The sequence below is a fragment of the Rosa chinensis genome, chromosome 5 (genome assembly GCF_002994745.2).
Source record: "Rosa chinensis cultivar Old Blush chromosome 5, RchiOBHm-V2, whole genome shotgun sequence".
Lineage (NCBI taxonomy): Eukaryota > Viridiplantae > Streptophyta > Magnoliopsida > Rosales > Rosaceae > Rosa > Rosa chinensis.
This window is the reverse complement of record NC_037092.1, coordinates 48,050,939-48,063,467: the sequence shown is the minus strand read 5'-3', so window position 1 is coordinate 48,063,467 and position 12,529 is coordinate 48,050,939. Positions and strand designations below refer to the sequence as shown.

General features: G+C 37.9%; 2 protein-coding genes across 4 annotated transcripts; one reads left to right on the top strand and one right to left on the bottom strand.

The window, feature by feature from the left end:
• Positions 1-899: 899 nt before the first annotated feature.
• On the top strand, positions 900-3,404 carry LOC112167878 (ribonuclease H2 subunit A). 2 transcript variants are annotated; one of them, XM_040507232.1, is made up of 2 exons: positions 900-1,165; positions 2,101-3,404. In XM_040507232.1, exon 2 carries the CDS (start codon positions 2,151-2,153, stop codon positions 3,036-3,038), a length of 888 nt encoding a protein of 295 aa, XP_040363166.1. In that variant the 5' UTR covers positions 900-1,165; positions 2,101-2,150; the 3' UTR covers positions 3,039-3,404. The 2 variants fall into 2 exon arrangements, with proteins under 2 accessions (XP_040363166.1, XP_024160738.1); XM_024304970.2 differs by having other exon boundaries at positions 901-1,105.
• Positions 3,405-3,955: 551 nt separating this feature from the next.
• Positions 3,956-9,275, bottom strand: LOC112166036 (leucine-rich repeat protein 1). Of its 2 annotated transcripts, none has more exons than XM_040506904.1 (6): positions 8,859-9,275; positions 7,748-7,819; positions 7,481-7,624; positions 7,070-7,141; positions 6,876-6,947; positions 3,956-4,265 (listed from the first exon to the last, which is right to left on the bottom strand). In XM_040506904.1, the coding sequence occupies exons 1-6, from the start codon at positions 9,071-9,073 to the stop codon at positions 4,172-4,174; spliced, it is 669 nt and encodes a 222-aa protein (XP_040362838.1). In that variant the 5' UTR covers positions 9,074-9,275; the 3' UTR covers positions 3,956-4,171. The 2 variants fall into 2 exon arrangements, with proteins under 2 accessions (XP_040362838.1, XP_024158556.1); XM_024302788.2 differs by having other exon boundaries at positions 3,956-4,244.
• Between the last annotated feature and the right edge of the window lie 3,254 nt (positions 9,276-12,529).

Below are 12,529 nucleotides of genomic sequence, written 5' to 3'. Positions count from 1 at the left end.
GGAAACACAGCCAAGCAGGCTGCCGCATGAGCCCCGGCTCACCCCCAGATCACCGCTAATGCGCCACCACGCGCCACGCCAAGATAGCATCACAAGCTCCAGAAGCTGGGAACTGAAGCACATCAGTCCCACATCGAAAACATGGAAGAGCTCGACCTCTTCCCCGCCTATAAAAGGTTCTCTCACATCTCCTCATTAATTACGCATTCACAACTTACCTACTTTTATTCTGTTAATGTAAATACATTGACTAACTTAGGCATCGGAGAATAGAAGACCGCCCAGTGCGGTCTCACTCTTACGCCGCTTTGTATTTAACTCGACAGGTAGCGGAAGCTCTGAGAACACTGCAAGTATCGGTCCGCCCATCGAACCCGTATTAACAAAGACTTGGGCTACCGCTCAAGTCTTAAACATTAATAGTAATTGAAATCATTTTTATGATAAAAAATATTTTTCTGATTGTACTTTTCAAATTCCATGTGTTGCTTCACAAGCAATGTTGTAGTTTCTTATACGATTTCATGTATGTGGCATAGGTCATGAATAAAATAAATATTGAAAATATGACATATGGTAGTAGAAGGATGATGTGAAAAATAAGGTTAAGTTGATACGTATTTATAGTGTAAATTTTTTTAAACTATATGTAAAAATAAAAAATAATAAAATAAAATAACCCAACGGCTACATTACAAGTTTCTGACGTCATGCATTGGTCAAACTGACCCTAAACGAGGGTCATTGTAGCTTTCTGATCCATTTCTTTATAGGGCTAAAAGGCTAACTAAAGGGCTATTTTTGCCCGTGTGGGTTGCCCTTTGCCCCTCAAATTTGGCCCTTTAGCTCCCTCTCATGGGTTGGACACTATTTGGATTATTTTTTTTGCCTTTCAGCCCTTTCTCCCCGTGGGTTGGAGAAGGCCTAAGATCTTCAACGCAAAGGGCATATGTACGGACCTTTGATCGAGCATTGGGCGGGATTGAAAAAGAAAAGCGCGCAAAAAATGCAGAAAGGGAAAAAAATAAAGGCTTAGGTTTTGCGTCCACCCAGTTTCCGTCTGTTTCTCTACTTCGCTTTCAGAGCTCCTCCTCCCCTCTCCTCTGTGAGTAACGACTATATTCCTGTCTATACTTCTTTTTGCTAATTCGAAATTCGATATATGGTAAGTTAGAATCAATCGATGCTTTCTTGGGGCTTGGTTTTAATTTGATTTCTGAGATTCTTTTACCATTTTAAGCTTGTGCTTTTTATTTTTGTTAAGAGTAGGGTTTAATAATCTGAGAGTTCTGTAGGGTTTAATAATCTTGTGGGTTTTTACCATTTTATAATTTGGTTGCCTAGAGACTACTATCACCAATATCAGATATATATATTTCTGGGTCTCTATGTATTTTGATTGAGATGGACAAGGGATTTTGTGTAGCATTGAATTCTTGGGTCTGGGATTTACATGGGGTTTTGACTTGTGCTCAGTACCTTCAGACTTCACTCTACATGCCCATGCTCTCTTGGAAAGTAAAATCTTACACCACCTATCAATCACTGCCAAATGCTGATCATAATCGGGTTTGATTAAATTTGAAATTTGGAAATTGTGGTCTGTATTTTCTCTTACTCTTCTTGTTTGGGTAATTGTTTTTGTCTGCTGAGTTGCTGGACTTTTACTTCCTGACGTTTATAAGAGTCAGTCATCAGTACATTCCCAAGCCAAAAGGACTCTTCAAAGAGAGTATCCATCTCGTTAATAATGAATTCTCTTGTTCTTATTGGGGGAGCTTTTATTTATGTAGGAAAGTATCAGTAAGTTAATGCCTGCCTGAGTTCTTAACTCTTAAACCAGCCGTTGTTCGTATGCAATTATTTTTTCTTTCATGACTTTATTTCAAAAGTAGTTTCTGCATTGCAGTACTACTTAACTATCTTGTGATTCATGTCTATACATTGTTTTGTTGTCATTTAGTTTTACATAATTTTTCTACAAAAATAATTATATAATGCAGACTATTAGTTCTAAGTTCTGATTTCAAATAAAATTTTGGAAAAGTTGTTTTTTTAGGCATTGAGACTAACAAATGCTCATGGTTAATATATTTTCAGGAAACATGAAGGCCTGAGACTCGAAAGAAAGAGTTGAGAGCTGCTGTAAAATGGGATCTGACACTACACTTCCCCAATGGGCGTCAGAGCCTTGTATCATGGGCATCGATGAAGCCGGCCGAGGCCCTGTTCTAGGGCCAATGGTGTATGGATGCTTATACTGTGCTCGCTCATATGAGAAGACTCTCTCCTCTTTGAACTTTGCGGATTCAAAGACACTAAAAGAAGAGAAGAGGGAGGAATTATTTGCGAATCTAAAGGCTGATGAATCAATTGGGTGGGCTGTCGATATCATAGATCCGAGAGAGCTTTCGGCTAAAATGCTAAAGAAGAATAAGATAAACCTTAATGAGATATCACATGACTCTGCAATTGGCCTTGTCACTAAGGTGCTTAACATGGGGGTTCTTCTAACTGAGGTCTACGTGGATACAGTGGGAGATACTGAAAAGTATAGAACTAAACTGTCTGAGAGATTTCCTGGAGTTAATTTTGTGGTTGCAAAGAAGGCTGATAGTCTTTACCCAGTTGTTAGTGGAGCAAGCATAGCTGCAAAAGTCACAAGGGACAGAGCCTTAAGAGAGTGGGTGCTTGATGAAACAGCTGAAGATCTGCACAAAAACTTTGGTTCTGGATATCCTGGAGATCCCGATACCAAGGCCTGGTTGCAACATCACAAACACTCGGTATTTGGATTCCCAACATTGGTACGTTTTAGCTGGGGCACATGTACTCCATATTTTAAAGACATTGCTGAAGTCTTATGGGAATCAATGGATGACGATGGTTCTAGCAGCTCTAATGGAAAGCGGCAACTGAAATTAAGTAGTTTTGGTGTCACAACATCAAAGAGAAAGATTGAAGAAATAGAATCAAATGGTAAAGGACGCTGCAAATTTTTCCTGGCTCGTAAGCTTGAGCAAGTTACTCATTTCTAAGTATGGTGCAGGAGAGATGTCAGGCTGGATACTAGCAAAGTGGGAACTGCACCATGGTGTTTGTCGTCACTTCCATTCTGACCAGAACTTGTCAATCTGCCACCATTTGTAGTTCCATAACTGAAGCCAAGTTCTGTTGCAGTATTTTATTATGGATTTACTACACCATTGCTGAAGTTGTCCGTTTGCAGTTTTATCTTTCAATGTGGTGTCTCTTTTTTTCCCCTTTTCCCCTGTTATTTCGGTTTTCTTTACCGGGCAATGACACTTGTTTGACAAAGTGAATCTATATTTTTATGCATTTAGGGGGTCAAGCATGTGATAAGAACCAAGACGGGTTGCTATAGAACTGATGTTTATCTGTTATATTCTTTGGCTTCTTCCGATTTATGTTTGGGTGAGCCAGGCATTTCCAATATTCATTTATTCTAAACTAAACAAATCTTTGTACCCAAAACAAAAACAAAAAACATGAACTAAACAAGTCTCATATTTGGAGGAACTGATTGTAGTCTTGTACATGTTAGCTCATGGGAGAGATGCGTATGGAACAATGAGCATCCATTTTAAGGCCGATCTGTTCAGCTCCATCACCCGAATGCACAGCACGAATGAAAGGCTGGTGCAACAACTACTACGGAGTTACAAGTTGGACAACATTATGTTTGTTTCAACGCCTCAACCACAACTGAGTTTCACAGTTTCATCTGAGGACTTCGCCTACTATATTAGGTTATTTTATCCAGAAATTTAAAAAGTGGGAGAACCATTACAATATTATATAGTAACATCCATATCGCACAGGGGAAGCAAAATAGAAAGATGACAGCTCAATATTCATAGAACCTGTGGGCTGTGGTTTTTTCAAATTCAGAGATCCTTGTAACAGTAAGTATGATCTAAGAAAACAAATCAAGGACGTGCGCTGTAACTAAAACTTTAACTGCTACTAAATAGTGTATTCGACACATTATACCAAACGCACAGCGAGAGAATTACAGGTACCATCATAACGCCAATGCCATTAGTATTATAAAATTTACAAATACTTTTTATATGAGGGATTGAACTTGAACCGATCCATGAAACCGTACAGTATCTAATTCAAAGCAGAGTCAAGATTCCATCCTCTCTCACGAGCAGTTGGTGTCGTAGCTTGCAAGCCCCAACAACTCCGGACCTTCAAGTCGATGGTTGTTCTCAAAGCTGCAATATTTGGAAACAAAACTGAGATTTCAATGTAAAGCCACAAGTTCTTTTAGCTGGAAACAAATTTACACAACGACACATCTCAGTCCCATCTGAAGTGAAAAATTCTACCCCCAAATATCTGATTCACCATTCTCACCATGACTAAATAAGGTATAAAGCACTTTATCCTTTTGAACTTTATTTCATAAGATAGTCCAGACAATTTGGCAATGCTTGCATCCCTAATAAATATTTGTGCTTGACAATTCGAACTCTTATATTTATCAAGATATTTGCCCATACCCCCTTATTATTAACAACAGATTCACCAAGCATACAATAGTATACTTCCCATTATAACATATTTATTTTTTTAACAATAATTATAAGATTTTGTAGTTTTTCCATTTCCTGGAACCTTTTTCAAACTTGATAGACTGGCCAATAATAAATTATTTACAAAAATTTTATTTTAAACATTTGTTATCTGATAATCACATCATATTATAATAGGAAAATGGCCCGTACAGTAGCCACCCTATTTGCCATTCTAAATTTTCGTACCTCAAGTTTCAAAACTATCAGAAAGGTATCTGAGGTTCTGACCCCAACCGAATAATCGTATCTGGAGCAGTTAGCTCCGTTCCGGAGGCTCCCAGTTGGCATTTTTTGAAGGGTATTTTCATTTCTTCAATTTTAATTCATTTTTCTTTTTCTAAACATCTTTTTCTATTTTTTTTTCTTTTTCCCTACTGTTCTTCGTTTACTCTCTCTCTTTTCAGTTCTTTTTGCACTTTGGATTGATTTTCAGGGTGAAAAACACTTCTTGCAAAATCATATGGGTGAATCAATTAATACCGAAGTCTTCCTAATTTGATATTAGATCCTTGCTCAATCCAGATAGGCAAAAGAAAAAAATATGGATTGAGATAAAATCCAAGGATGGGAAATTCAATTGCTACAAAGATTTGAAGGAAACAAGAAGCTGGACTTGACTTTCTCCACAAACTCACTGTTCTTAAACCCACCCAGATATTCAAGCGTCTCAAACTCTTTCAATCTCGTCTTCAACACCCGAATTGGCTCCCAATCTCCTCATCTTCACCATCTCTTTTCCACTCGCCCCAAAATTCAGTAAACTTCAAACTCCTCCTCCTCCTCCTCCTATCAAATTCCATCTTCACCATCTCTTTTCCATCTAATCCCAATCTCCTCATCTTCACCAACTCTTTTCCACTCGCACCTTCTTGCTGAAATCCAGCAACGAGTAAGCCCTCCAACCACCAGATTTGGTTGCAGCATCTTCAGAAAGTCAATCTCCGTCAGCGGCGACGAGGACGACCGGATTGAACAAGGAGGTGACGGTTCTGGGTCTCGGTCGTTAACGTCGAGCGCGGGGTGGTGACTTTGGTCTCAGAGCCTGGGCAAAGGGTAGCTTGAAGAAGAAGCCTGTGGTCTGGGATGTCGGAGGGTGCAGGTCGGGGCGGCGGAGGAGGAGGCAGCCAATGAGGGGCGCCGCTGGTCTGGGATGTACCCTCTCTCTCCTTCAAATTGGATGGAATCAATCTGGGCTTCATATAAGTGGTGGCGGTTTGGAAGGCGTTTTGGAATCAATCTGGGCTCTCTACACGGTGGGGGTTTTTGGGTTTGCATGAAGATGGAAAAGAATAAAAATTGAAATTTTTATTGGGTTTTGCATTAAAAAATTTCTGGTTTGAGTGAAGATGGTGATGAACAAAGGGGAATTTCTCAGTGTCAATGAGCTGAACAAACCGATTTTGAACCAAGCATCTCATTCCTCCCTCTGTAATTTTGTGAAGAAAGGGGAGATGGGTGCCCAGATGAGATTTGGATCCAAACGCTATACCCATAGTGTAGGGAAAAAGAAAAATAAAAATTTAGACTGAAATTACCTACATATCCTTCAATATATATTAGTTGGTTGACGCCATAAGGGAGCTAACGGCTCCAAATACTAAAATTGGGTCGGGATCAGAACCTCATGTACCTTTCTGATAGTTTTGAAACTTGAGGTACAAAAATTTAGAATGGCGAAAAGGTGGGATACTGTACGGGCCATTTTCCCTACTATAATCCAACTAGAATTCATGTTTTGTGTTGGATAATCCAATCTGACATCAGCTGAACAAAGTTGTACCACTATCCTAAATCAATTTGTATCTACTTCTCATTTCTTCGGGTTTGCACTTCAGACTATCTATGTGAATTCAAGATGCTTGAGAAAACCACAAGTAACATCAAATATGTACTCTCACATACAACATAATAAAACTTGAAAATATACAATTGTCATATGCTCAGTGATAAGGCAACTTGAAGTCTTTGTAAAGGGAACCCATAAAATTAAATTTAAAATTGCTGATGAAAAACATGCAAAGTCCATTTGGAAACAGGAATATCAATCAACCCAAACTCCCTTTTATATATTTCATAATGACTCAGAGCCAACTTTTTCTTATAATTAGGGTGTCAAAATGGAGAGCATTATCTAATAATGGAAAAAATATATATAACAAAAGAGATTCCTTGGTTATCCGTTATTGTTATGGGAGAAGCCATTCTTTATCAAATAGTGAGGTAAACTTAGATAAAGGAGCAACATGGCAAATAACAGAAAGAACGTACTTGCTCAAAGGAATGTGCTCAAATGGTCCACTGGTAGGAATTGTTCCGCACAAATCATTGCTCGATACATCCCTAGAAGGATTGACAATTTTAACGACAGTCAGGCACTTATACCAAACATAGTAATATAAGAGCACTATTACTTCTGCAGGAATAAAAAGGAACGCTAAGAGAATAGTTCAACAAGCACTCACACAACTTTGAGGCTTGCAAGACCAACGAGATCCCTGGGGATTGGCCCACTTAACCTGTTGTCATTGAGACGTCTGCCACACCAAGCAATTATGAGACAAAAGCATGAAGCACTGTCCTAATAAACTAATTATGTTGACAGAAAGACAGATGACCAGTGGGTTATTGAATGATACAAGGCCAACTATTAGTCCTAATCTGAGTAACACTTGGGGGAAAATTGCAAACTGTGCAGCACACTACAACATTCACTTTTCACTGTTGCACCTTTGCTCCACGAGCCCAAATAAGTTATCCCACCATTTTGAAGCAAGAGTAAAATTCTTAGAAAGTCGATCACCCAATTCCCAGACCAAGAAGATAGATGGATAAATACCAGAACAGTCCAATAGTAGAGGTAAAACATAACTTACAAGAACACAAGTGATTTCAATTTCCCCAATGAAGGAGGAATTGTTCCTGATATGTTGTTGTTATATAAGTCCAAGCTAACGAGGCTCTTCAGGTTACCAAGCTCAGCTGGAATAGTTCCCTGAATATTATTTCTGTAAAGCTCCCTGCATAATCGAAGAAGCACATATAAGGGTTAAACATGAAAATATTGGCGGGAAGTAATATACAACAAAGTTTACCAAAACCCCAGCATACAGTGAGGCAAAATGGGAAAGGATAAGACATACAGATATTGAAGATGCTCAAGTTTTCCAAGTTCAGGTACCAGATGTCCAGAGAGGTTTGAATTACCTAAATCCCTGCCCAAAATATCAAAATCACACATTCAATTGCAAGGGAAAATCACACATTCTAATGTATGCACACAAGACAAAAGAACTACTAAATTTGATATTAATTTTACACAATGCCAAATTATTTTCTGTTTCATTCTCTACTTTAAAGTTCAAATATAGCTGATGTTGGTTGCAATCTAGAATGACACAATAATGTATAAAAAGGAAACTTGGTAAAAGAAAAAGGAAAAAGGTTTGAACTGAAATTTACAAACAACGTGCTCAACTGAGACTATACGCTAAGCTAAAACCCAGCTTCAGCGGACCCATGCACACACTGAAAGAGGTTAACTCATCAACTGCTAAGATGGGAAAACTGCCTTTGTCATCAGTTGAATTATTTTGAGATTATTATCTTCCGCTAGATACGATATGATATCATTGATAAAGAACGCAAGTGCTTCACCTCTATGGTTTATCCAACGCCTTGTAAAAAGGGTCCTGAGGGTGAAGTCCAGATTTGGCATCCTGTAAACGATGACGGGCCTTACTGGATCTTTTGTGGTTTGGGATAGTTTAACAGCCTCTGTTATTATTGGGATTTACAACTAGATTTCCATAGGATTCATTCTTAATGTAGAACAGGGCAATTGTTTGGAGTTTTTAGGATTTTATTACGTATTCCAGCTGTTCTAGAATTAACTTAGCCTCCCTACATATAGAGAGAGGCCTTCATCATACTTGAGTTAATAAAATTGAAAGCTTTGGGTTTGTCCGACGCAACCTAACCTTAGGTGCAATGCCTAGATCCCTATTGGTGTGATGCTAGTTGTTCTATCCCTTTTCCATTTCCTATCCTTGTATTCATAAAATTCCTACTTTTAACCTCGTGTCTTGATTAACCCCTGTAGGGCATGACCAGCTAAGCAGAACCAAATTGCCAACGATGTGAACTGGAAAGGCATCATATCATATATTTAAACAGAAAGAGCAAGGCAATTGCATGAAGCAGAAGCATAATAGTACTCTAATGAAAATAGGGAGAAAGGAAAGAAGAGGGTACAGTCGGGTAACGCGATTGTCCTGGTTGCAGGTGATGTGGAACCAAGTGCAGGGGTTGACGAGCGTGGGATCCCAGCTCTGCAGCACGTTATCGGGATCCGATAAGCTCTTCCTCAGCGTGTACAAAGCGTCTGATTCCGAGTTGCCGCGCACCAACCCAACCACGCTTACACTTAGGGTTAGGCTCAACAACCAAAACCTCGCCGCCATCGCCATCGCCGCTTCTTCGTTTTGCTTTCTGTCAAATTTTATTTCTAACTTCTCCTTTGCCTTGAGCTTTAATTGCCCAAAAAAAAAAGGGGGGGGTTTAATCGCTTTTAATTTATTCTTGTTCAAGAGCCGTGTGAGAGAGACTGAGAGAGAGACCACAGAGTCAAGAGGTCAAGAGAAGGAACGACTCTGAACATCCGAGCGTAAATCATGGCGTTTCCTTTCATTTCTTCTCTTTTTGTTTTTTTCATTGGTCATTATTCCCCGTGGATTTGATAGAGAGCTAGTAAAACAATCCATATGGGCCCGTTTGTTACCCATGACAAAATGAGTTTGTGTTGAATACGGGAATTACTTGATTCGGGCCGTGTTTGGTGTGAGCAAGTTAATGCTCCAAAAGGATTGACGTTACAACGCTGCGAATCGTCAACGGGCCGGGCCTGGCCCATTCATAGCGGGCTTGGGCCGGGCCGGGCTGGGTCTTGCTATATTTTTACATAATTGCGGGTCGGGCCGGGCCGGGCTTTATTAAAAATCAAAGGATCCAAGCCCGTCCATATAAAGCGGGCCTTGCGGGCTTTTTCGGGCCGGGCCGGGCTTAGCCTTGAGGGCTTTTTTGGGCCGGGCCTTGCGGGCTTTATTTATAAATAAATATTTAAAGACACAAGTTTTTTTTTTTTAATCAAGCTTTGAAAATTCAATGGATAATGATCAAATACAACCAAAGATAACAATCTATATAACTATATTGTACCAAAAAAAATCTATATTTATATATAGATACTAATTTGTTGATAAATAAATTTTTAAAGACACTAACTTTTTATAAATCTATATTTATACATCATACACTCCAAAGAGCTACATATTACAATTCAAAGAAAATGAGAAACCGACCGTTGGATGAGTTTATTACAATAAATTATGAGTGTGGTAAAAAATTTAGCCAATTTCACCATATTTTTGAATCCCATCGGATTGGTCAACCGTAGTCACTTATATGTTTTATTGGTTGACCGATGGCGTGGCAACCGCGAAACGTGCTTATTTTTTCACATCACGTTTGTATATATTCCATCGATGGATGTGCGTGGACATAAGATAAACAAAATTAATTTTAATTACAAACACATTGGACTATACTAATTTTATTCCTAAAGTTATATGACTTATATATTGCTTAAATTGTTTAAGTTCATTCTAAAGCAACCATAAACTGGAAAATGAATTCGGAGAAACCAACCGCTTGATGGAGAGATTGTAATGTTTCATGGTGGTTGTAGAAAATCCAGCCAATTTGGTTCACGTTTCGAATTCGATCAACTAGGTCAAACGTAGTTACTCTTATAAACCTATATTTATATATCATACACTCCAAAGAGCAACCCCTATCAATTCAAAGAAAATGGAAAAACCGACCGTTGGATGAGTTTATTACAATAAATTATGAGTGTGGTAAAAAATTTAGCCAATTTCACCATATTTTCGAATCCGATCGGATTGGTCAACCGTAGTCACTTATATGTTTTATTGGTTGACCGATGCCGTGACAACCGCGAAACGTGCTTATTTTTTCACATCACGTTTGTATATATTTCATCAATGGATGTGCGTGGACATAAGATAAAAAAAATTAATTTTAATTACAAACACATTGGTCTATACCAATTTTATTCCTAAAGTTGTATGACTTATACATTGCATTTAAATTGTTTAGGTTCATTCTAAAGCAACCATGAAGTAGAAAATGAATTCGGAGAAACCAACCGCTCGATGGAGAGATTGTAATGTTTTATGGTGATTGTAGAAAATCCAGCCAATTTGGTTATCGTTTCGAATTCGATCAACTAGATCAAACGTAGTTACTCATATAAATCTATATTTATATATCATACACTTCAAAGAGCAACCCCTATCAATTCAAAGAAAATGGAAAAACCGACCGTTGGATGAGTTTATTACAATAAATTATGAGTGTGGTAAAAAATTTAGCCAATTTCACCATATTTTCGAATCCGATCGGATTGGTCAACCGTAGTCACTTATATGTTTTATTGGTTGACCGATGCCGTGACAACCGCGAAACGTGCTTATTTTTTCACATCACATTTGAATATATTCCATCAATGGATGTGCGTGGATATAAGATAAAAAAATTAATTTTAATTACAAACACATTGGTCTATACCAATTTTATTCCTATAGTTGTATGACTTATACATTGCATTTAAATTGTTTAGGTTCATTCTAAAGCAACCATGAAGTAGAAAATGAATTCGGAGAAACCAACCGCTCGATGGAGAGATTGTAATGTTTTATGGTGGTTGTAGAAAATTCAGCCAATTTGGTTCTCGTTTCGAATTCGATCAACTAGGTCAAACGTAATTACTCTTATAAACCTATATTTATATATCATACACTCCAAAGAGCAACCCCTATCAATTCAAAGAAAATGGAAAAACCGACCGTTGGATGAGTTTATTACAATAGATTATGAGTGTGGTAAAAAATTTAGCCAATTTCACCATATTTTCGAATCCGATCGGATTGGTCAACCGATATGTAGAATATATATATATATATATATATGCACATATTTTATATAGAAGTATAATAGTATAAAAATTTCCACACACACACACACACACACACACATATATATATATATATATATCTCTCTCTCTCTATATATATATATATATCTCTCTCTCTCTATATACACACACATATATATTAATATATATATATATATGTATATATATATATATAAACACACACACACACACACATATATATATATATATCTCTATATATATATATATAAACACACACACATATATGATATATTGATATATATATATATATATATATATCTATATAAACACACACACACATGTAGATATATCTATATATATAACACACACACACACATACATATATATATATATAAACACACACACACACACACATATATATATAATATTTTGCGGGCTTTTACGGGCCGGGCCTAGTGGGCTTTTACGGGCCGGGCCTAGCGGGCTTTTGGCGGGTCTGGCCTATGGGCCGGGCTGGGTTTTTGCGGGCCTCCATCGGCCCACAAAGGCGGGCTTTTGAGGGTTTTTTGACTGGCCGGGCCGGGCCAAAATCCTTGCGGGCCAGCGGGCCTCCATCGGCCCACTTGATCCGCGGGCTTTTTGATGAGGCCTAGCTTAAGTGTTGATAAAATAATACTTTAACTTCTTAGGATGCACAAGGCTTTTAAAATTAGGATGAGAAAAGTAACGAAATGAACTCTAGAGTTTAGTTGATTATTAATCTCTGCATTGTAAAAAAAAAAAAAAAACTAGCTAAAAAGCCCAAAGATTGATGGGGGAGGATTCAGTGTACCGACGTGCACGTACACCGACATAAATTGATGGTTAGATTATATTAAATACACTCTTAGGTTATTAATAAAAATAT